The 25,075-nt window shown below is 39.5% G+C and overlaps 1 protein-coding gene across 6 annotated transcripts in view; it reads left to right on the top strand.

Moving 5' to 3' along the window:
• The first annotated feature begins 1,542 nt into the window (after positions 1–1,542).
• The window catches only part of LOC122866362 (dnaJ homolog subfamily C member 13), a 33,132-nt gene continuing 9,599 nt past the window's right edge, over positions 1,543–25,075 (top strand). Inside the window, exons 1-35 of one of the 6 annotated variants that reach the window (XM_044175941.1) lie at positions 1,543–1,739; positions 4,772–4,852; positions 10,936–11,011; positions 11,865–12,014; positions 12,456–12,497; positions 12,596–12,796; positions 12,925–13,131; positions 14,168–14,263; positions 14,519–14,610; positions 14,866–15,032; positions 15,657–15,736; positions 15,848–16,017; positions 16,120–16,152; positions 16,923–17,022; positions 17,195–17,302; positions 17,470–17,625; positions 17,742–17,798; positions 17,913–18,034; positions 18,281–18,356; positions 18,527–18,622; positions 18,731–18,871; positions 19,911–19,928; positions 21,080–21,162; positions 21,479–21,632; positions 21,833–21,936; positions 22,029–22,188; positions 22,288–22,350; positions 22,447–22,548; positions 22,716–22,820; positions 23,279–23,481; positions 23,664–23,748; positions 23,861–24,015; positions 24,398–24,443; positions 24,561–24,715; positions 24,842–25,043. In XM_044175941.1, the coding sequence (XP_044031876.1) occupies positions 4,785–4,852; positions 10,936–11,011; positions 11,865–12,014; positions 12,456–12,497; positions 12,596–12,796; positions 12,925–13,131; positions 14,168–14,263; positions 14,519–14,610; positions 14,866–15,032; positions 15,657–15,736; positions 15,848–16,017; positions 16,120–16,152; positions 16,923–17,022; positions 17,195–17,302; positions 17,470–17,625; positions 17,742–17,798; positions 17,913–18,034; positions 18,281–18,356; positions 18,527–18,622; positions 18,731–18,871; positions 19,911–19,928; positions 21,080–21,162; positions 21,479–21,632; positions 21,833–21,936; positions 22,029–22,188; positions 22,288–22,350; positions 22,447–22,548; positions 22,716–22,820; positions 23,279–23,481; positions 23,664–23,748; positions 23,861–24,015; positions 24,398–24,443; positions 24,561–24,715; positions 24,842–25,043 (3,873 nt within the window). In that variant the 5' untranslated portion in view covers positions 1,543–1,739; positions 4,772–4,784. Of the gene's footprint in view, positions 1,740–2,069; positions 2,089–4,771; positions 4,853–10,935; positions 11,012–11,864; positions 12,015–12,455; positions 12,498–12,595; positions 12,797–12,924; positions 13,132–14,167; positions 14,264–14,518; positions 14,611–14,865; positions 15,033–15,656; positions 15,737–15,847; positions 16,018–16,119; positions 16,153–16,922; positions 17,023–17,194; positions 17,303–17,469; positions 17,626–17,741; positions 17,799–17,912; positions 18,035–18,280; positions 18,357–18,526; positions 18,623–18,730; positions 18,872–19,910; positions 19,929–21,079; positions 21,163–21,478; positions 21,633–21,832; positions 21,937–22,028; positions 22,189–22,287; positions 22,351–22,446; positions 22,549–22,715; positions 22,821–23,278; positions 23,482–23,663; positions 23,749–23,860; positions 24,016–24,397; positions 24,444–24,560; positions 24,716–24,841; positions 25,044–25,075 lie in introns of those variants that run through there. The other 5 variants (XR_006375680.1, XM_044175937.1, XM_044175940.1 and 2 more) reach the window with 5 other exon arrangements.

Raw genomic sequence — 25,075 nt, 5'->3', positions numbered from 1 at the left:
CACTGAAGCCGGAAGGAGATCACTCTCCATTTTGTTAAGGAGGTTCCTAAGAAAAAAGAAGGAAACTTTTTTTCCTCATGTCTCTCTAGCTGTAATTAAGTTAGACTAACGGGCAGCGCATGGTTGGTCACCTAATCAGATGCCTCATAACGTGACCACTCTGTGCTGCCCCGCTCAAGTTCCCTGTGCAACATCAGTCAGTCACAGAGGCCAAGATGTTTCCCCTTTACCTTCAATCACGGTGAGTCACTTAGAATTTTAGACAGGGACTAGACACCACTAGGTTAAAACCATATTCTGAAGGGTTACAAGTCATAGATTACTCTTCTCAGTTTTTGTGAGTATCCCATATGTTGGTGCTGCTGTTCTACAGTGGTCAGTTAGACCATGGCGGTTACTTTTCATTATGTACATGCATTTTAGCTCTTGTTGCAGAACCAAAATTATTTTTAGTGGATGTTAATGTCATATCTGCAGCTGGTCTACGAAGTACTTTAGCAAACTGTCAAAGAAATTCTAGAAGAATTTTGCTCATTGCAAAAGAAAAATTATGCAAAGAAAATTAATTGAATGAGCACAAAAATGTAATATATAATATTCAACAAAAGCATTATAATAGAACAATGTGGGCTTATACAAACAAGCAGTTGACAGATGAATGTTGAGTAAACTGCTGTAGTGTTGTGTGCACTAATTTTTTTTTTGGGGGGGGGGTCTCAGGGTCTCAGTTGCTATCTAACTCAGTTTTTACAGAGGCAACCATCTATATTTGACACATATTACTGTAAATGGTGAACCTCAGGAAATACATTTTGCAAAGGGGATGGTGTTTATAAGTTAATGACTTTTAAATCACTTTTTGCGAGTTTGATAGCACAAATTTGTGTATGTGCCCGCATATGCATGTGTGTGTGTGGCCTGTTAATTTTTGTCCTGGTCTCAGTCTTCATGTAGGCCTAATCGTGTTAAATTTGACAAATACTGCAGACTGGCTGAACTTTACCCTGACCAGAGGTATTGCTGCATTGGTGGGACTGTGTCCCTAGAGGGCACAATAATCCTTCTTCCCGCAGGTGCATCGTTTTACCTAGCAGGCTACTGATACCTGGAAGCCTGCAAAACAAAAAATGTACAGGTTGAATTATCCTTGGAGTGTTCTTTCAACCTCCTATAAGATATCGAGAAGCAATGTAGAATGATGTAAATGTATAAATAAATAAATTCACAAAGATAACTTAGAAAGTCCATTTTAGCATTTTTATCAGTCTATATTTGACTCTTTGGTGCATCGTTAAATATATTCAGTGTAATCTGCCTAGTTTCCACAATGTCGCTTATATTGACGCCTAAAAGAGCCCAAATGGAAACTGAAGATTCGACAGCCAGTCCGCAGTAGCCTCGCACAATTGAACTGTTCCAAGGTCAGTTTCGGCTGTATGTATCAATACACACACTGAAGAAAATTAAGAAAAACTGATCCCGGGTCGGGTATCTCGATAATTCCGCGACCAGACAAACCAATCAGCTGACAGCCGCATGACAGGCAGGCCTCACGCGTGTGCCGTAGCACACTTTTGGTATCAGGAATATGGCAGCGTCCTGAACCCTGTTGGGGGGAATACGCCGTAACTGAGCACCTTCAGCATCATAGTGGGAAAACTGAGACGCACCGTTCGCACTTAGAGGAGGGTGGGGGGCTGAGGGACGGCTACGAAAAACACCCGTTAGCGATTTTACAGGTAAATGCACCCGCTACCAGCTGCCACTTTCTGAAAGCCATCTTCTCCATGTTTGCTTGATTGGACCCCGCTGCTAATGCGACTAGCTAGCTCTCCTACAAAACCTTAGTGATGTGCTAGTTAGCCGCTAGCTTGTGGCTAACCCAACATTAGCCTGCCACAGCCCCTTTTCTGCATTTGGCAAACAAACGCTGATAACAAATGTGTCTGAGCTATTTGCTATTCTAGTTGGTAGAGCAATAGTGGCGACATCTCAATAACGGAGCTGTCGCGCTTGTTTTTAGCCAGACAGTTAACCGTGTAGGCCCGCTGCAATGAAGCAGAGTTTGGCTAGCCGCTTGAGAGCCAGGTAACGATAATGCTGCTTGTCATGAATCTACTTGACAGGTCGGGAGCCAGCGCACATCCTGAAATGGATTTAAGAATCGCCGTAAGCCCTTTCAACGCGTTTCGTGTAACTTCTATCTTTATATGTCTAGTCGCGTGTAAACAATTTACAAGTTGTATATCTTTTGCAAGCAAGTGGCTCATGCAATCCTTGTATAACCACATACGATGAAGTAGGGTGAGTTCCCGACCTTAAAGTTCCCGTCTTGGTAGAGAGATTGCTTCATTTAATTGGCAAATAAAGGGAGGACATTACAACATGTCTTCAGTGCAGAAAAAGCTTTCAAAAAAAAACAAAACACAGTGCTGAAACCAGCATGATATTCGCGTTACATTTTTAGCTATGCCAATGGGTTTTTTTATGCTCTGCTTCATCTTGCTTTACCTTCATTGTACTGTCAGTTCAGTTATGGTAAGAGCTTTATATTCAACATAATTTTAACTAGAGATGTAAAAAATAAAATGCTTTGGGCCATATAATGATGTAATGGCACATGATAGTTTGACCCTTGCACTCACACTGAAGCAGTTTTCCTATTCTTTATACTTTTTCAAAAGGAAAAAGATGATTCAACTTTTTTTTCCTTTTTTTTTCCTGTGAGAAACAGGGTAAAAAACAGACTTAAGACAAACAAATATGCAGATCAAAAGAGCTGTTTGCACAGTATTAAGTGTTAATTGTCATGACACTTATAACCTGTGGCTGTAGTCTAGCTAGTTTGTACCTCCTATGCGGTTAAGTCTGTTTTCAGTCTGGTAGGTCCCATTTAGAGGTTTTATACAATCCTATTAGCATTGCTACTTGGCTGAAGCAAGCGACAGTAGACACTATGGAATTGTACTGACTGTCACAGCTATCCACATAATGGCAACAGCTATGTTAGCAATAATTGAAAGCTGTGTTTGTTAAAGTTTCTGGAAAGTTGTGAGACCTGTCTGGAACAAGTTATCATGTAAATGTTGTGTGCTTTGCTTTGGGCCTAGTTCCATTTTATTTTAAATTAAAGTCATCCTTTGTCTTTTTTTGCTAAACTCTGTCATGGGCTAAGGATAGCCCATATTTTGCTATTGATCTGCATACAGGCAGAAAGAGCTGGGATGGGTAATTGCATAACCCAATTCTGGAATCTGCCTTGGTCTTTATTTTTTTTATACTCATCACAGTAATATAATAACTGCAAAAAGCATGCTGTGCACTGCTTGCTGCTAACATCTCCTATTGTGCATTCCATCAGCCCCCTGCTTTGGATTAGATTCATTATACAGCTCCATGAATGCAGGTTTAAAAAAAAAAAAACTGTTGATGCAAAACGTGACTGTTCCTTGCACCTTTGTTTCTCCAGAGATGCAGAAACTGGCTAATTTTTAAGGTCCTCATGCAGTGTTGTGCCACCTGAAAGTAGGGTTTATTTGCATCCTGCCAACTTTGAAGACAGATGTCTCCTTGGTGAATGGTGGATTCCGTCATTTGTGGCTATTTTGCTGCTCCCTGCTTCAGTTGCACACCCAAACGGAGAGGAAGGAAAACTGGAGTCAGATTTTTCCAGGATCCTGGCAGAGTGCTGACACAGGTTCCCCTTGTCACACTGCAGCTGCCAGCAAATTACTGCACTAAGGATAGGAGAGGCAGTTATTCCCTCCATTTACTCTATTCTGGTCTGTTCTGTTGGCTGGTTTGTCTTTGATGCCTTCATCTTTAATTTGCTTGAAACAATCACTCTTAACCATCCTGCCAATGCTTTGCATTTTGTCCTAGTTGGAAAAGGAAAGTCTTCTATTTACTGACAAGAACATGGATCCTAGTTATTCTATTGTCCAGGTTTGAGAGCAGCTAGCTGTCTTAAAGTTAAATTACAAGGATATTTCATTCAAATTAGGTACTGGGCCAGCACTAAGACATAGCCTAACCACTGTTTATCTAAAGTGATCAATAAGCCACACTGACTTTGCGCCAGACTTTATTGACACATGCTCAGCTGTGTTGTTTATTACCCATGATGTTTTTTGCCTATGATATCAGGCTGGAATGAAAGACCTTTACATACTCTCTGATTTGCTGAGCAGGTTGTATCCCAGTAGTTCCTTAAGTATGCCTCTTTTCAAAGTGAGCCTGTGAAAATGCACGCATGAAGGAGAGAGTGAGTATATCATGTCATGTGCTACCAGCTGCATTGATGCAATGGCTCATAGCAGAGGTAATGACAGTGAAGAATCAGTCAGTCCTGGAGCGATGGACTACTCTCTGTTGTTTGATAATCACTGTTTATTCAGTATTAGTTCTTTAGCTGAGGGAGTGTCCAGTGGGAGTCTCTCCCTTTGAGCTGCAAAATGTTGAATGACTGTGTGAAGTGTGTGTGGCAGTATATTGGAATGTGAGTTACATAAACTTGATGTAGTAATGACTTGTAAAGGTGCAGGTTATTTGGTGACTTCTTATAGAGCTGACATTAACTGAGACATGGAAAGTGCTAATTGGTTATCATTCTTCCCTTCTGCTGTGTAACTTTTATATATAATACTTTTCCTCAAGTAATGCTCAAATGAAGATCTTCCCCTTATTTATTTTCGGAATCCTTTTCTGTGTTAAAAATTTAAAAGGGTTTAATTTTTCATCCTAGTCATAAAACTTTTCTTCTGTTTTGTAGGTCCTGTGAAAAGATGAATGTCATCAAAGACAACAAAGACCTGGCCTGTTTCTACACTACCAAACACTCTTGGAGGGGAAAGTAAGACCCACAACTTGTTTTTTAACCCCTCCCATAGGATTGCATGGGCTGGTGTCCTTGTCTATTCCACATCTTCTTTGTATTGGTTTACAAGGCAAAATTAACCTAAACGATTGTCACAGTTTGGGAAAATCCTGAAATCCTGACTCAGTGCTTCTATTGTGTTGCCTTCCTTATCTTAGCCAGGGATACGAGATCTGCAGACCCATGTCAGCAGTCACTGATCAGCACTAGTGACTTGTGTCTTATGAAATGTAACTCAAAGACAGATACTGGCAGTGAACACAGCACAGAACTAGTCTTAAGCAAGGTGATGTCCATGTTCTAAAATGAATGTATTATATAGATACAAAAACATGAAAAGTTGATTTACCCAAGGGCACAGATATTATTCTTTCTCCTTCTTTCTCTTAATATTCATATAATGTACAGTAGGTTTCAACCTACTTTTTACATGAATGGCAGTAAATAATTAAGCTGTTTGTTATAAACACTGTATTACATTTTGAGTAGGGATAAGACAACATCACAGTAGCACTGTACACTGATATTTTGTTACAGTAGCTAGCTGTCACAAGATACACTCAATGTAAGACATTCAACAGCATTTCAGACAAGGTAAATATGTGTTCTTTCATGTGTACTATCTTCCTTTTTTACAAAGTTGATTTTGTTATGTGTACTCCTCAGTAAGTAATTAGATTTTTTTTCCTAAATTAACCTTTTTTCTGAATTTATTTAAAACAGGAAAGAAGAGTATGTGCACTCCATAAAGTCAATGGTGCACTCTCATGTGTGTACAGTATGTGTTGGGTGAAGCTGTTATTATTATTATTATTGACCTTATTTTAACACGATTCGAGGAATTGATATAAAAATAGATGTGAATTTGTACAGTACATAACATTATAGGAGAATGAGGCCAACATACTGTAAACATATGTCTGAATGGCTCGATGTCCACGGTCATCTACTGATCAAATGTATTACATGTTATACGGTATCTGAATTCTATCAGTGCACAGGTTGTGTTTGTTTTCATTTTATAGATTATATAAAGTTACACACTTGAGCCAATAAAGGCCTGAAACCAGATGGGACTTGTTGTAGATACTTGGTTGCCCTCAAAGCTAAAGGATGGACACGTTCCAGTGTGAGCAGTGAGCCAGTGGGATCACATTACCAATTCCTGCTTTATAAATGTCTTTGTCCCATTAAGGCCTGCCATTGACTTGGGTAACTTAAGTAGGGCTGCAGAGCATCAGCCATCATCAGAGCTTCATCCTGCTAATGCTTCCTGAAGTGTCCGTCAGAGACGAGTGTTGATGTATGTGTGGTGGACAGTGGAGACCGATACACCATTCAGAACGACACAGTGATGCAGTTTAAACCCGTGTTGATGGTTGATCTGAATGGGTCGACAAATGTCAGCTGACCTGGGTCCGTGACCCTCCTCCTGACCTGGGTTGAACATGGGTCGCCCACTGCCCAGCTTTGGTGAACAGGCATCTCTTATCAAGGAAACTCAATTTATCGATATTAACATGTGAAGGTCATTTAACTGACTCTCTGAAGAGAGAAAGAGACAGACAGATGAGAGAGCACAGGGCCGTATGAGTAAGTGGGCAACCATGAGAGAGTGAGCAGAGACAAATAAAAATGAAACTTTATTTGGTGCTTGTATAATGTAATTATGTGGTTTATCAGTGAAGTGTAACTACAGTTGCAGACGTAAGTGAACGAATGCTGGCAACCAGAGATTTTCACAGCAGTCTCATATGAATGGGTCAAACGGAAATCAGTAGATCTGCGTCATCTGCCTACCTGCTGTATGAAAAAGGTCACACAGAGCTTTAATAGACCAACAGAAGGAGAAAGAAAAGGTGTTAAGTCAGGATATCCTCTTTCATCTTGCTTCATACCGACCTCAGATACTGTGGGCTACTTTTGTCTTCAATGGATAGTAAATCATGAAAACTAATTATCCAGTTTTACAAACCAATTTAGTCGTAGATAAAAACATTGCATTCAAACTGTATTTTTCTGCCAGTGGCACACTAAGAAAACATACCTGTTAGCTGAAGCAAAATGTACCAGGTTTTGCCTAATAGTTTAATTAACCATGGCCTAAGATAGTGGAAACTGTTGAGGTAGCCACAGGATCATCTCAGACCTAAACAGTTACTGTGCCACAGATGAGAGGAGCATAGCTCTTCACTGTGAATACTGAACATGTTCTCAAAAGTAAACCTTAATTAGACTCATCTGTGATTAGCGTGCCCCTGTGACCATATATTAAAAAGTACTTGTCATGTGAATTGTGAGTATGTTACAGTATTCATCATCACTTGATGTGCCAACATCTCCAAGAACTATACCTGTATAAAGGACACTTCACTCCGAATGCTTATTTAAAGTGCAGATATAAAAAGTTTTATTTGAATTAAAATGCATGTACAAATATCAGGCTTCAGCTTCCTAGTCTTAAGTTTGACAAAAATGCACAAATGATGTATGTGTCAAATTTCTAATAATAAGACTATATGGCAGGTTGGTCAGGAGAATAGTGGTCATCTTTTCTGCAGTGAGTTAAAGGGAAATTTTAAAAAGCCTTGATGATGTGGTGTTGCTTTGTAGTTTCGCCTATTTTCTGTCTGGTTTCTTTTTTACATGTCTAAAACAAGTGTTTCTTAGTGTTTTGGATTATATGGATGGAGACCTAATCGAATTTGTGAAAATGGCTGGATGAATGAGACACTCAGATCTTGCCACTGACACTTTTCTACAACAGTTAAAATTACAGTAGAGCTTAACTGTTGTAGTGTTGCTTTAGTGTTACAGCATTTGTCCGTCTCTGTGCTCATGATCATGTTTAATTCAAGTCTTGTGACATGTAGCGTATATTAAATTTGTCTGTGTCGTCCTAATGAAGGGCATTTGCATGATTTTTGACTCAAATGGAGTCTCTCAGAGTTTTCTGTGTCATTTAAGGGGTTTGCTTTTCAAGCACAGTACATTTCTACAATTTTAGAGCATGAGGATGCAAATCAAAATCTCCATTTGAATCTTCTTTTAGTTTTAGTGTCTTCATACTTCTCTGTTGTTTCTCGAAGCCTAGCTGCTACAGATGCTCAAGTTATATTTTTCACTAGCCCTTTTACACACCAGTACATAGGATGTGCTGTAACTAGCTTTTGTACCTTATGTGTGTGTATGTATATATATATATATAATCTCAAGGTTTTCAGTCTTTTCTGTCGCTCCCATCATTCCACAGTAGGTCTTTTGCTAACATTCAGCATTCCTTCCACCACTCTTGCATCTCTGCAATCTAGTGTTTGTTGAGACTTGTATAGGGGATTAGGCAGTGTTGTCCTAGCTTTTTATGTAGTCAAACAAATCTTCAACTCAGTCTTTTTTGTGAGAAATCTTGTTTAAAGAGGAGAGGCAGTTGTTAAGAGGGATTAGTCAGACACAGGAAGTTGCTTAATGTGACACATTATGAAACCCTGGAAGTGGAAGGAAAAGCTCTAAAGACATCATGTACAGTACGACTGAATGAAGAGTAACCTGTTACTTATCACAAACTATATCTGTGGTGTAAACTGTACTTGTAAAGCTTGTTTATAGTATGCTCTTTTCTCCTCATATATTTCCTTATGGAACAGTTAAAGGACCATACCATTGTTTTGGACCATACTGTAATTTAGATTTTTGTGAATGTTTTCCTACGATCATGGCAGTTATTGGTTTCCATTCATTCTAGCCCTGTATGAAAATCAGAGTGTCATACAAACACAATAATATAAGCAGGTATGGCATTTACTATGATGGCTTACCTAACAGAAGGTAGTTTCAAGTCTCTTCGTGGTTGATTTTCATATCTTTGTATGAATGGAAATCTGAACCACAGCAGTTGTAAGACGGTATATGTGATTTGTTGTAGATAGGCCAAAACATGCAAAATCACTGGCATGGTTATTTAAATTCCTAGGGTCTCTACATACTATAAATATACTGATTTACTCTCCCAAATTCACTTTAATCTCAACTCATCCCACGTTCCCACATGCAGGTATTACTGTATTTTAGCAGGTAACTTTGGCTTCTACATCTATAGACAAAGCTCCAGCTCCTCCTCTGTACATATCACTGCATCACTTGGTTATGGAGTTGGCTAGACAGGCACTAATATTTATAATGTAATTGCTGTGCTTCAGTTTTTTGTTTGTTTTTTTTTTGTTTTTAGCGGTCTTTCAAATGAATGTTCTCCATGATCATCTTTATGCTGTTATGCATGCTTTCCTTATGTTCAAAGACAAGCTCCTGCTAACCGCTCTAACGAAACAGATGCTAACTGTGACTTCTTCATATACAATACAAACTATGTCATATGTCTACAAAATCTTATAGTGACTGGCTTTGTTATCCAGCATTTTGTGTTGTCACAAAGGAAGACATACAGTAATGTGGTTCATTGTTAGCCTTACATACACACACTGCCCAGGGTGGGCTGGATATTGCCTGTCTACTAAGATAGAATTAAGAAAGAAAAATCAGCCCACAGAGAATGAATAATTAACTATGTTTGTGCTGACGCCCAGGTAATCCAGCCACTTAGCACCAAGGTCAAGACATGTAGAGAGACAGCACACTGAGATCAGGATAGAGTGCGGCCCAAGATGATGAAAACAGAGAAAGGAAAGCGAAACAGTGTGAGGAGAGATTGTTAGAACAGAATGAATACATTTGTACTGGCTTTCTGATGGGGAAGGTACACAAAAAGGCCGTGACATTTGTATAATTGTGGAGAAGGAAGGAGACTGACTGTGCCTTGACCTAATATTCCACTTTGGCCTTGCCTCAGGCCGCTGCCTGTCCTGTCTGTTTATGTTAGTCGAGTACTCCGTACCCAAGTACGAATGCATTATGCGGAAGTAACCTCTCAATCTGACTTCCTTTTACTCTTCTTTTTGATGGAACTAGCTGGTAACTTCACTAGACCTTTTAATGGTATCCAGACCTAATGAGGATGTGGAAGAAAGAAAGGAGCCAAGTCAGCATGTTCAGTTTACATAGATAAACATACATGTATACCAGATACAAATATACCCTTACATTTAACACTTTAACACACTCCCTGCTTAAACATAAACTTTTCCCAAATCTAAAAACCTCACCAAACTTTATTTTCTACATAACCAAAACCCTTGCTTAAGAATTTCACACTTCCCCTCCCATGTGAGGAAGACCCACTCTTATAACAGTTCCAATGAATGAATATAAGTTGTTTCAGTGTCAAAGAGTGACTCATTACAGAACTGCTAACGTACAAAAAGTTGTGACCTTTCATTTTAAAATCACTCAAGAGACCTAATGTGGTAAATATGTAGAAAGAATAGCAAATTCCCTAGTCGAAATGGCTGGGTTTAACAGGTAAATATTCAGAAATCACGGCTGCATTGTTTCAGTCTGGTATAACATGTCTATACTGAATGGTGATAATTAAGGCAATATGTAATCACATTCAATCCAGCTAACTGTCTGGCTGTTGCAGCTTTGAAAGTGGCAATTAGTAATCTCCTAATTCTCATCTTCTTTTAACACTGTTTGTGCCTTATCTCAACCATTGCCTCATAAAAATGTCTGAAAACTGACACAGTAAACCTATATGTGGATGATCTCATCAGTTAACTGAGCCCCAGTGATGTCACCTGTCTTTAACTTATCATTAGCTTACAGAGGGCTGCAATGGGGTTGCAAATGGATATTTTCCTCTTGCACAATCCTGCCCTCTATCAGATGTAATGGAGCTTTGTTTACGGAATGAGACATATTTGGCACACTGTAAATCTTGAGGTCACAAGTTTAATAGAGTGATGTTCAGAGCAAAAGGGGTAACTGGATCTGTTAGCTTTGCTATAGCTAACCCCCACATGTTTAAAAGACCACCACACATTCAGCTTCTTTCCTACATTCATTGCTAATGTTATGTGACTGCATGTGGTGTTGTAGGTGTTGTTTCCATGTGCAATTGGTGATGGGTAGGCTGTGTTTCTGACTCATCCCATCTCTGTGTTCAGGTACAAGCGAGTCTTCTCAGTGGGGACGCATGGCATTACCACTTACAACCCTACCACGCTAGAAGTAACAAATCAGGTCAGTATATGCATATGCAGCTTGTCGTAGAGGAACTCCAGTGTCATTCAGGAAGCTCTTCTTTGCTGTAGCTATCAGTGACTCACTGTTGCTTGTGAGATGTGCTGTTCTTGGATCCATGTGATTATTGAAAATCAATTTGAAAGCTGAAATGCAGTATTTTTAACTTCTTGTGCTGAGCCTTTAAATATGCTAAGCTTTCACCTCTGCAGTGAAGATGCAACAGCATGTCTTTACACAGATAAGAACATGAAACAATGTTGTAATCAATACTCATAAGACATGAAACCTCACTCATTAACCTCTTGAGTCAAGAAAATGGCAAAACAGAAAATAGCATCATGGCTGTTTTAAAGGAATAAATATACCAAGCAGTGTAAAAATAACATTGGTAACACTTAACTTAAAGTCCCCCTGTTTAGCATTCATAAGCAGCAACATTTAATAAATTGTTTATTACGCATTATAATGTAGTTGTATACAGCTATAATGGGATTTTAAGTGTTTGTTAATGTACAGTATTTGTCAGCAATTATAACTTCTCTTATGAAGACATATTTTTTTATTACAACTGTGTTTTACAATATTGTCATTTATTATCTGTTCATACACCAGCCTCCACTTATGGGTGCCCGTAGGAGGAGTTACAGTTGTTAACAAATACATTAATATACACTTATATCCTACTAGTGAGTTATAAACCATTTATTAAATGTTTAGATATTGTTCATAAATGCTAAATAGGGGGACTTAAAGTAAAGTGTTACCATAAAATCTTTTGTCATGTTTGAACTGCTTGTGTGTGACTATAACAATGTGCTTATCTCTGTGTTGTTGCTGTCTATGGTACCAGTGGCCTTATGGAGACATCTGTGGCATCGGTCCAGTAGGAAAAGGTCAGGGAACAGAGTTCAACCTCACATTCCGCAAAGGGAGCGGAAAGAAGTCTGAAACGCTCAAGTTCTCAACAGAGCACCGGACAGAGCTGCTCACAGAAGCACTGGTGAGGACAAACACTCACAGCTGCATCAGTTCACAATGACTAAACAGACCTCATAAACATATTCATTAAAACGGTCTCGGAAGTTGTGTTAGATGTGGCTTATCCATGCTTTCTAGTTGTGTCATAGCTGCACATTTTGCTGTGTTGTACCCATTTGGGAATGCAGTGCTTGCAAATCACAGGCCCTTTGAGTCACTGTACTGTTTATCACAAATGTGAATCAGCAGATAGTTTGTTGCTGTGAAGAAATAAACTCATTATGCTGAGGTGTTTTGAAACAGCAGTGAGGATGGGAATGTCCTTACAGAGCTAATTAAATGTATTTGTAATTTTGCAATGAAGACAACATTTCATAAGTGTTACACAAGGATGGTTTAACATCTAGCTTTGTTGGTGCTAAAATGTAATACCTTTTTGTTTCTTTATTTTTCTTATTCCCAGAGATTCAGAACAGAGTTTTCAGAGGGAAAGATAACTGGCAGGGTAAGTACTGAGATCTATAAAGAAAAATGATCCATTTGAGTATATGTTTGCCACTGGTTACACCAAAATGAATGTCTTACAACACGTGTGCTGAACAGCGTTACAACTGCTACAAGCACCACTGGAGTGACACACGGAAGCCTGTGAGTTTAGAGGTGACGCCGGGCGGCATCGACCAGATCGACCCACACACCAACCGGGTGGTGTGTTCCTACGACTATCGTAACGTAGAGGGCTTCGTCGAGGTTTCTGATTACCAGGGAGGATTCTGCATCCTTTATGGGGGCTTCAGCAGGCTGGTATGCATTTATAACGTTTGGCGTGTGTGTGTGTGTGTGTATGTTTCTGTCTGTGCGTATGTTATGTGTTGTCTTCACAAAATTAACATTTCCGTTACCTCCCTTTTCCCATTGCCTCTTTCTCTCAGCATCTGTTTGCCTCTGAACACCGGGATGACATCATCCGCAGCGCCATAGAGCATGCTGGGAACTTCATCGGTATCACGCTGCGACTGAGGAAGGAGGCCCTGACTTTCGAGGATTTCGTGACGGACAGGTTGGGGAAGTACAGCTCGGACGAGAGCATCACTTCACTGGCCGAGTTTGTGGTGCAGAAGATCACCCCTCGACACTCGGTCAGAACACTCTGCTTCTCCTTGTTCTTCTCAGTGCTGTATGGTAGGGGTTCTCAGAGTGAGGTCCACCAGGACTCCCTTTACAGATTGTTAAGGGGTCTAATTGAAAAATGTGCAGCAGTTTAATTTGCTTGTTTGATGTGAGACCCTATTTTTAACACAAGACAACTTCAGATTTCATTGAATGGTATTAGCACATCTGTGGATCCTTAAAAAGCCCTTAATTTAAGTATTAAATGTGTCAAATACAGTCATTGGAAAGTTTTGAGCTTTGCACCATACATTGGTTTTCTTTACTCTGTGAACTCACTTCTAGCATAATAATGATACAGAAGAGAATTAGTAACACAATGCTTTTCATCTCTGCTTTACTTCTAATATAGTGGGAATTAATTTAACTAATTTTACATCCTCTTGTATTTGTTCATGTTGCTCATTTGTGGTTTCAGAACCTTCATCAGTAGTGGTTAATAGTAGTTAATATATTATGCTGGACAGCTTTCTTTCTAATTTTAAAAAACACTTCTTAAAGTCACATCATTTTAGCATTTACAAGATCTGAAAGTCCTTACTCTAAATTTGGCTTTCTAAAAGATATGGGTTATTTTTTCAAAAAGCCAGATGTCCTGGTTATTCTGGCTTTCACTACTTTCACAACTCTCCCTACTTCTATAAAGTGGTATATTATATTGAAAATTATCAAATAGTTTGACAGGATCTGGTGTTCCCATGGAAAATATGCATGTATCTTATGGTGATCAACTGATGCTCTGTGATTGATGCCCAATACTTTTATCAATTAGATGGTTATTACTGACTTAACATTTCATTTGCAGTCATTAGCAAGGAAATCTAAAAGTATCCACTGTTTCAGTGCCTACTTCTGCTCTCAAGTTGCATTTATTATTTCTTTCTTGAAGTACTATATCTATCTATCTATCTATCTATCCATCTATCTCTCTCTCTCTCTCTCTCTCTCTCTCTCTCTCTCAGTTTTGTTAGTGTTATGACTTATCTTTGTGCTGTCTTTCCTTAGGAGCCTGTTAAGCGTATACTGGCCCTGACAGAGACATGTCTTGTGGAGAGAGACCCAGCTTCATACAACATAGTCACCATCAAACCTTTCGGAGAGGTGAGCACTGAGAAGCTACAGTGACATCAAGTCATAAAACTTTTAGGCTGAAACGTTCACACTCAAAACCATTTTGTGCTGTCTCGTTGTACTCCTGTGAAGATAAATGTTAATTGAACTGCCTGTCTTTGTTTCATTATGCATGAACTGCATCAGTGCAAGTTAACAACTTGAATGGAAGCACTTGAGTCTGTCATATGAGTAAACCCTTCCTCCCTCTTTTTTTCCTCCCTCTTGTCTGTCTCATCCCCCCAGGTATTTGCTCTCATCTGTGACGTAGACAACCCTCAGGTGTTTACAGTTGAATTCATCAGGGGTCAGATCAGGAAGTATTCCTCCACAGAAAGGTACACAGATGTAACACATACACCTTTCTTTATGTACGTAGTACCACTACAGGCCCTGTGTGTTTGTTAAATGTTTTATAGCTTTTTTCTGTACTGTTGACCTTATTTGTAAGATGAATAATTTGCTTGTGTGCATGTGTCTGCTGCACAGCCGTAACTCTTTCCTGTTTCCTGTGTCTGCTTGCTGTTAGTTCTCTATAACACAGATCATTTGTAATGCATTTAGCTGAGTCTGTTTTGTATGTGTCTCTGTAGGGACTCCCTGTTAGCCAGCCTACTTGATGGAGTCCGTGCATCAGGCAACAGGGACGTGTGTGTTAAGATGGCCCCCACGCAGCGAGGGCAAAGATGGGGCCTACTGAGCATGCCCGTGGATGAAGAGGTGGAGAGTTTGCATCTCAAATTCCTGGCAGCACCTCCTAGTGAGTCCAAGCCCTGAGATTCATAAGCTTGAATTGGGTTTTATATCATACGTTCCAATTGGTTTAGATGTAGGTTTTCATTTTAATTTTGATAGTTTTGACAATAGTATCCACTTTAGTAGTGTTTTTACTAAAGTAGTGCTATCAGCGTGGCTCTGGGATAGCAAGGTATGTCAGTTGGTTCACCACTCTCAGATGACATTAAATTTTGTATAGACATTCATGGTCCCCAGAGGATGAATCCTACTGACTTTGGTGATCCCTTATCTTTTCATCCAGCACCATGCTTAGGTCAAAATTGAAATTTGTCAAATACTTTGGTTTATGACCAAATACTAATGACATTCCCATCAGCCTCAGCTGCGGCTTTTTGTTGAATTCTAATTAGCGAATGATACATGATGATTACATGACCTGGTTCGCTGTTTGTTTGTTTGTTTTTTCGTAAAATTGGATGCTTAGCTCTGTGACTCGAGTAAAATGGTAGTACATGAAGTACAAAACTGGGGCTACATTTTGCCTAAGTACTGACAGAGCCACTAGTGTGGCTATAACCTCTTAGGCTCACTTTGAGGCAATACATTATTTTTGTTTAATTATTCCATCCCTCCTTTCTTTGCTTAGATGGAAACTTTGCAGATGCAGTGTTCAGATTCAACGCCAACATATCCTACAGTGGAGTGCTGCATGCAGTAACCCAAGATGTGAGTGTATTCAATTCCTGTGTGATTTATGCCCATCCATCTGCCCAAGCGGGATTCACACTCATTTCCCTGTCTTTATCTCTCTCTGTTTCTTATCTCTTTTCTCTTCAGGGTCTGTTCTCTGAGAACAAAGAGAAGCTCATCAACAACGCCATCCTGGCTCTTTTATCCCAGGAGGCCGAGCTGCCAGCTCTTAACACTGAGCTGGAGAGCCATTTCCAGGCCATTCGACGCTTGGTTGCCTCCAAGGCTGGTTTCCAGGCTTTCACCCAGCTGCCAAAGTAAGAACGCAGCAAATATCTCACTTCACCTTCCTGCTTTTATTTGTTTAAAGTATACTTTTTGTTGAGCTGCTGGTAACAAGCATGCTCTGTCATTCCAAGGTCTGGTCAAGGGTCTGGAGTCACAGATGCAACGTAAATATGAATCCATACATCTCAGTCTGCCCTTTTGCCTTTCTCTGTTTCTTATCCTTCTTGTTCTTTTTCTGAGTTTTTCTTAGCGGTCTGTCAATCAGCCTTCTCCTCTTTTATCTTTGTTCTGCTTTCATCTCAGGCTTTTAGACAGACACTTCAAAAGGGAGGTTATATCACTCAGTCGAGCTGTCTGCCTCGATTTGTCTTGACCCTCCGCTCTCGCCATCTCATACTTTTATTTTTGTGTCTCCATCTCTCTCCCACTATTTGCTTTGCCCATTCTGTCCTTTACATTTCTGTATTTCACAATATTTAAGAAAGAATATAGTCTTTCCGGGTCACTGAGATGTATGAGAGGAACTGTATTTACTGTTTTATATTTATTCCTCTGAAGCACAAATGAGCCATAATTGGTTTTCCTTACAGATTCATTGCTAGAGTAGCTTGGTGTTTCCCCTCACACAACCACAAGACACAGATCACTATAAATACATAAATGGTTTATTTTTGCTTTAAGGAAAACCTCTTTTATATTGTTACACTTAGTAGTTCAGTGAAAGATGTAACACTTTATGAGCAAAAAGAAACAACAAGCCACTTCTGAAGCAATGAATTCTTTGTGTATCCAACCCCAGACCTCTTTAAAGAAATCATTGTTTGTATGGTTTATATTTTGTTATATTTCTGTTGTTTATGTTCCTCAACCTTTTCAAGGCGTGGTAGTTTTAGTAGTGTTGGTAAATCTGTGAATGTGTTTTTGTGTGTTCCAGGTTCAGGGAAAAGTTGGGAGTAAAGACGGTAAAAGCTTTAAAACGGAACAACAATAGTGTGACACATGCTGCTGTGGACATGCTCTGTGCCCTTATGTGTGTAAGTATCACCTAAATATCTAGGCATCAACCAAATGCATATATAAATATCAACCATTTAACATGTTTGTATTTTTTATGCATTCAAGTTTGGATTTCGGGTGAAATGCTCAACTCTATTGACTCATATCTTGCTGTTTGGCTGAGACCTTTTCTTTCATGTCTCTCTCCAGCCGATGCACGATGACTATGACCTGAGGCAGGAGCAGCTGAACAAGGCCTCTCTGCTGTCCTCCAAGAAGTTCCTGGAAAACCTCCTTGAAAAATTCATCACTAATGTGGTACATTTCTTTTTATTGTCAGCAAGCTGGTTGCAGCCTGAGCTCAGAAGAATTAGGAAATTTAGAAGTTGTATTACAAAAGTTGATTTGTATAGTTTCATAAACCTCATGTTTGTGATATTTTTTTTTGTATCCAAAATCTTAGCTCTCATTCCCTTTTTTTCCAGGACCATGGAACTGGAGCTTTGGTCATCAGCTCCTTACTGGACTTCTTAACATTTGCCCTCTGCGCCCCCTATAGTGAAACCACAGAGGGGCAGCAGTTTGACATGCTGCTTGAGATGGTTGCCTCCAATGGACGCACTTTGTTCAAACTCTTCCAGGTAGTTGACTTGTGTGAACATACTGTTGAATAAACCTTTCTGCCCTTATTATGATAATAATATGGTATAGATTTAGTAGACGCTTGTGTATTGAGTTATGTTGTCCTTTTCTCTAGCATCCTTCTATGGCGATAGTGAAGGGAGCAGGCCTGGTGATGAAGGCCATTATTGAGGTAAACCTTTCTGTGGGTTTGGTGGTTTACAGTGTGAATAATTTCATGATGACTGGATTGTCTTTAGTGTTCATGCTTTATGATGATAACCAACCTGAGTTTGTTTAAATTTAGGAAGGAGACAAGGAAATAGCCACTAAGATGCAGGAGCTGGCCTTGAGTGAAGGGGCTCTTCCAAGGCATCTGCACACTTCTTTGTTCACCATCAGCGCTGACCAGCGGATGCTTACCAACAGGTCCAACCTCAATATATCCACACACTCACACAATAATTTAATCATTTGGATTTGTTGGTTCTAGCTGTTAGTGAATTATCTCTATTTGCAGTTTTATACTTCACTAATACTCTTTTCCAGAGAAACAATCATTGCATGTAACAGTATAAAGTTTCAGTTGCTACAGAAGACAAATAAGAAGACATGATCTCTAACAAACACGTAACAAAATGGCTCAGCTACTTATGTCAGATTTTTCTTCATCAGGCAGCTGAGTCGTCATCTTGTGGGCCTGTGGACAGCAGAGAACCCTATCGCCATGAACCTCCTGAAGAGGATACTGGTAAGGCTACAAATCAACTCAAGTCAGACTTTTAAACAAGTATTTGATGCCTGTCCAGTATTCATGGCAGAAGCTGTTAGTATAATGGTGGTGATACAGGCAAAGTACTCCAGGATGTAAGCCAATGCTTTTCTCTAGCACCCATTTAATTATGTCTTGTGTGCTCTTAGCCAACAGGCCTTCTGGCTTACCTGGACAATCCTGACCCAGTCCCGGAGAAAGATGTGGACAGAATGCACATCCGTGACAACTTGAAAATCGCCACGGTATCTGGACAAACGCATCACATCTGTACATTGTTTCAGAGTGAACAAAAAGCTCAACAAGAAAGTATTTGATATGTATAATTGTTGTTTTATATTTGTTTCCCACAGGACCAGCTAAATCGAAACAAGGTGCCTGAGTGGCAACGGATAGCAGGCAAAGCGGCCAAAGAGGTGGAGAAGTTTGCCAAGGAGAAGGCTGATCTAGTGTTGATGCACTGGAGAGATAAAATGGGCATAGCCCAGAAGGAGGTGATGATTTATTTTCCTTTACAAAGGGACTGAGGGGCTGATTTACCTGTTATCTATCAGACATGCTATTGCTACTGCTGCTGACTTTGTCTGCTCAGGCATCTCTAACTGTTGCTCATGCTGCTGATGCTGAACAGTACTGCAGAATCCAGAGGCAAACTCAGTAACACACTTTTCAGCTGCTGCTGTCATTTTGCATGCAGAGCGGTGCCTGCTCTGATGCTGCCTGACCTTGAGGAAACAGCACATGTCGAGATGCAATCACATTTGATTTTTCAGTGCCTTGCATATTTGGTGTTCTAACTGCTTGTGCAAATTTTCATATATGTTGAACAGACATTTCTTCTTTAGCTATGACAAAAGTTTTCCGTTACAGGTTAGTGAATGTGACCAAATTCATAGGTCACCTTTCTTTGAAAGAATACCTGTGTTAGGATGCAAATTTGATGACATGTTAATTGTCGAAATTGCAAGTAGTTGATATAAGGCGTTTCAGACTGAACCTGTGTGGGTTGTTGAACTGTCCCTTATAAATAATAAAACCTTGGGCCACTACTGCCACCTCTTTGATGTTCCTACAAAACTGAAATCAAACCTACTTTTAAATAAAGCTATAACGTCAAAACTGACTTCACCTGAATGTCACCGGGCTTCCTTTTCCTTTTCATTACTTTCATTTCGAAAATGACTCAAAATGGCTGATCAACTGCATATTTTGATCGGCTTGCTTTCACTGAATATTACCCAATCACATCCATCGTTTCATGTTTGCACCACATGCTCCTTGTATATTTGTTGTTAGCAGTTCATTAGGTATTCTTGGGAAATATATTAATCTAGTGGATAGTCAGCTATTGAATCTGATGGATTTAGTGATAGTATTGCATGTCGATCTCTTAGTATGATGTACTCTAGTGACCTGTGACCCTTTTTGTTTCGATTCATTTCTGTTTGATCTGAGGAACAATAATCTCTCTGTGTTGTCTCTGCCCCACCCTCCCCTTGTCTTGTGTGGTTTCTCTGCTGTCAAACAATGCAGCAGGACAGAAATAACCTGGTAAGTAGGACTGACCAAGGGGATCCATGCATGTTTTCTTTCCATGTTCTTTTTCTTCAACAAACCATTTTTCCATCTTCATGTGACATATTGAGTGCGTTTTTTTTTAATTCAGCCAGGCGATGACCTATCATCTACAAGGGATTTCCGCATGTGTCTTCAAATAGATGCAAGAAAATAAAAATAAGTCAATAATATACAGTAGACAATAAAAGCATAGATTTGAACTAGGGCTGTCACAATATTAGATTTTCACTACACGATTATCATGGCCAAAAGAATTCACAATAATGATATTATCGTGATGGAAAATTTTTAAAAAGTTAGCTAGCTAAAAGCAAGCTAGTTACTGCATTGTCTTCTTTTTTACGTTTTATGGCGGATGGCAACCAGAGTTAAGGTGCATTACCGCCACCTACTATGATAAAGCGAGAACGGAAAGAAACGGAAATGATTTAAGAGACGCTGGATTATTACGAATACAATATTATCATATTTGTATTATTAAATTATCAATATTTCAATTTTAAATATCACAATTATCGTCAATACCGGTATATCATCTGAAAGGCCTGTGGAACAGTATTTTACATTGCTCACACTATTTTTGATTATGCAGGAAATTTTCCATATCGCTTTATGGCACCAAAGAGGAAAAATGTTTACCTTGCAAGTAATAAGTAATATGCAACTTACACAGGATTCAACAGATGTATGAGAATTTAATTTTGAGAAGCACAAAATGCTTCACATGGTATATAAAGTGCACCCTTGCCAAAGATCTGTCTCGCCTAGCAAGAATTACAGAACGCACGCAATTTTGGGATCCCATCTTGGTTTTTGTGTGTCATAACCTTATTTTCTATGTTGGTGCGATGATGACATTGTTTTTGGGTTGTTGTTTTTTTGTCTCATTGTTCTAATATCTGACTTTCTCCATTCTCAAAAACATTTAATGTTACAAAATTTTATGCACACTGGTTCCATTAATTTAATTTAATTTCTGGTGTTCTTGTCTGTGTAAAATGTTACTCATGTTGTCGCCCTTTTAACTTCACAACTCTCTTTATGCCATAAGCTGGAAAAAGGACAAATACTGAATGCTGTGAATAATGATAGACTGACATTTTGTGTCTTTCGTTTGTTTTCAGAACCCAAACCAAAAGCCTGTCATCCTGCGGAAGAGACGGCAGAGAATAAAGATTGAAGTCAACTGGGAGCTTTTCTACTACAGGTAGAAAATTCCAGCTTTTGTTAAACAATTTTTTTGTGCATGTGTTTTTACTTAACCTGCTTTTGTCTTACTCAGACGGCAGAGTCAGCTCCAGGTATTTAGGAACTCAGCGTCTTGCTTGAGTGTATTTCAGTAGTACTGATGCTTGCTATGTTACACTTGCCTTACGTTTGGACATTTTGATGCGACACATTTATAGCTTTCGATAGACATGACGTGGGTTTTGCAAGAATAAAACCTCTGACCTTCAAGTCATAACAGGGTGAAAACCATTTTTTCAGCCTGCCATCCTAAGCTGCTCTTCTGTCTTCTCAAGATTCCAGCTCGACCACGCACGGTCCAACCTCATCTGGAACCTGAAGACAAGGGAGGAGCTGCGGGACGCTCTGGAGGGAGAGATGCGCGCCTTCAGCGTGGACCGCGAGCTCGGCAGTGCCACCGTCATCTCCTGGAACCACCAGGAGTTTGAGGTTTGTACTCAGCTGTATGTTACACTCACTGCTGTCTGGATCTCATGGCTCTTACAACCATCAATATCTGTGATTCACTGGAGTCTCAGGCCAGAACAGCATATTGTGGTGCTTCTGTGAATCCCACAGAGAAATACAGGGATATATATTAAACTAATACACATACTGTGAGCAAAATTTGTATATGTTCTTATTTTCAGGTGAAATATGAGTGCCTTTCAGATGAGATAAAGATCGGGGATTATTACCTGCGTCTGCTGCTTGAGGAGGATGAAAATGAAGAATCGAGTGCCATCAAGAGATCGTAAGACTACAATACAACAACCCAACCAACGGCACTAATTCTGCACCGAATCCAAAAAGATGATTAATGCTTCTTCCTCTCTTTGCTCTCAGATATGAGTTCTTCAATGAACTCTACCATCGCTTTCTGCTTACACCCAAAGTTACGATGAAGTGCCTGTGCCTGCAGGCACTCGCTATAGTCTATGGGAAGTGCTACGAGGAGATTGGCCCCTTCACAGACACGAAATACATTGTGGGCATGCTGGACCGAGTGAGTACAAACTGTTACTGCAAGACTAATAGTTAATGGAAGTGTTTTTTATGTCCTTTAATTAATCCTGAAACCCAAAATACTCTTGTGTCGTTACAGTGTACAGACAAACTGGAAAGAGACAGAATCATCCTCTTCCTCAACAAACTCATTCTCAACAAGGTAAGCTGTTAAAAGACAGTGCCTCTTAGATTTGCCTGTTCATTTAACCCACATTTCTACTCTGTCTTGAGTAATAATACATTTTTTGTTCTGCAGAAAAATGTGAAGGAGGTGATGGACTCAAATGGAGTGCGTATATTGGTGGATCTGCTCACCTTGGCCCATCTGCATACCAATAGAGCTACTGTGCCCCTACAGGTAAAAACATAGCTATAGCTTTTGATTTATATGAAAAGAATGGCTCTATTGATTTGTTGTAATTCTCTATGAGCCATACATGAGATTTAATTAATCGTTGACCCACGTTTAAAAATCTTAATTAATCTCTCTGGAGTGTCAAACAGATGTCCTCTTAATTTCCACAGAGCAACGTGCTGGAGGCCGCACCAGACATGAAGAGGGAGAGTGAGAAAGAGTGGTACTTCGGTAACGCAGACAAGGAAAGAAGAGGACCTTTCAGTTTTGAGGAGGTATGTGATCTTAAAATGTCAAGCACTGGGATTTCTCCAATTTTCATTGTAAAATCAATTTGAAAATAGAGTTAAATGTAATACCTGCTTATCAAAATGTAATAAAATAGAAATTCCCCTCTAACGTAATATATTGCTTGTTTGTACAGATATTTGTGAATTGTCCTTTACATGGATGAATTACCTCAAACTGTTCTTATTTTTATTGTGTCTATATTATATCTGTATCATGAAGTAAAAATGGCCAGTTAATGTAATTAGATGTTATTTAGAGTAGACATCTTGAGAAATCCTTGCATTCTCTAAGTTGTTGCAGCCTTCTTTCTTTCACTTTTGTTAGTCTCTTGCAGTTGCTGCAGTTTATTTTTGTGCATTTTTTTAATTGTTGCTTTTTACTTTCTTTTGCAGCAACCAGCCCTACTCACCTTTGTATTATGTTTTTACTTTTCCTTCACCAGATGCAGGAGTTTTGGAGCACAGGTGTCCTGACAGCGAAGACACGCTGCTGGGCTCAGGGGATGGATGGTTGGCGTCCCCTGCAGGCCATCCCCCAGCTAAAATGGTGCCTCCTGGCCACTGGACAGGCCGTGATGAATGAGTCCGACCTGGCTACACTAATCCTTAACATGCTCATCACTATGTGCTCCTACTACCCCAGCAGGTGGGTATAGCAAAAAGTACCTCTGTGGTTGTAAGTCCAGAAAAGACCTCCCTTTTTTGACATTTCTTTTATATGGTGTATAATATCATTCCATTAGGCAATGTAGTATGTGTGATGACTTTTGCTTGAAACATTAAACCTCTAGGGCATGACTATAATGTGTTTATTTACTTTTTACTCAGGGACCTGGATAATGCCATTATCCGTCCTTTACCTAAGATCAAGAGGATGATCAGTGACAATGCTTGCCTCCCTCACATTGTCCAGGTAATTGCACAATCTGAATTAATATTTTTTTGTCTATACAATGGTGTCATATCCACTTGACATGAATTGCTGAATTAAATAAAATGAGATTGTTTTCCTTTGTCCTCTCCAGCTGCTGTTGACCTTTGACCCCATCCTGGTGGAAAAGGTAGCTAACGTTCTGTACCTGGTGACACAGGACAACCCTAATCTGCAGCGCCTCTATTTAACTGGGGTCTTCTTCTTCATCATGATGTACACAGGCTCCAACGTGCTTCCTGTAGCCAGGTGAAAACATGCAACAAATGGCACATAAGCATTCCCATAGGGATAATAAGTTATCCCCAGAAATGTGTAAAGCATGGTCATTTTTCAGATATTTAGTCTTTTTATTGTCATGAACTCATGATAACACCACACTGACTAAAAGCATAAATGTATTTCCTTGTTCTACATAATAGTAATTATTCTATTGACATTTCAGCCTAGCATTTTTCAGTAGTTTGTTCTTTGCTTCAAGAAAGAAGAACTTTAGAATAATGTGGATATATTTGAATTTTAGAAATAAAATATTACACTTGTGGATAAGAAAGAATATTTTACACATTGGCACTAGTGTACATGCACTGTTATGATATTGACCTCTGGGACATTACTATGGTTTCTTTAGGTTCCTGAAGTACACACATCTGAAACAAGCCTTCAAATCAGAGGAGGTAAAGTTGATTTATTCTTGATACAGACTTTTACCCTATAAATTACAACAGATTGTATCTTACGAATCCAACCTTTTAAAAAAAATAAATAAATAAATTTGTGTGCCTCCTCCCCAGTCTAAGGGTCAGGACATAGTGCAGCGTAGTGTTCTGGGACCAGTGCTGCCTGAGGCCATGGTGTGTTATCTGGAGAATTACGAGGCTGAGCGCTTCTCAGAGATATTCCTTGGAGAATTTGACACACCTGAGGCAATTTGGAGCAGTGAGATGAGGTAGATATAGTCTCTATCGTGTCTAATTAATCGTGTCTTTAAAAGGCAATGTAGAGTGAAAGCAGTGAAAGTCAGCATGTGGTTTATAGAAATTTTAATACATTGTGTTTGAACTCTCCTTTTCAGGCGGATGATGATCGAGAAGATAGCTGCCCACGTAGCTGACTTCAGCCCCAGACTGCAGAGCAACACGCGGGCCCTCTACCAGTACTGCCCCATCCCAGTGATCAGCTTCCCTCAGCTGGACAATGAGCTCTTCTGCAACATCTACTACCTCAGACATCTGTGTGACACCATCCGCTTCCCCAACTGGCCCATTCGAGATGCCGTATGACTCTTTTTTTCACTTATTTATCCAAG

Source organism: Siniperca chuatsi, linkage group LG19 (genome assembly GCF_020085105.1).
Source record: "Siniperca chuatsi isolate FFG_IHB_CAS linkage group LG19, ASM2008510v1, whole genome shotgun sequence".
NCBI classification, from domain to species: Eukaryota; Metazoa; Chordata; class Actinopteri; order Centrarchiformes; family Sinipercidae; genus Siniperca; species Siniperca chuatsi.
This window is presented reverse-complemented; position numbering and strand designations above follow the sequence as displayed.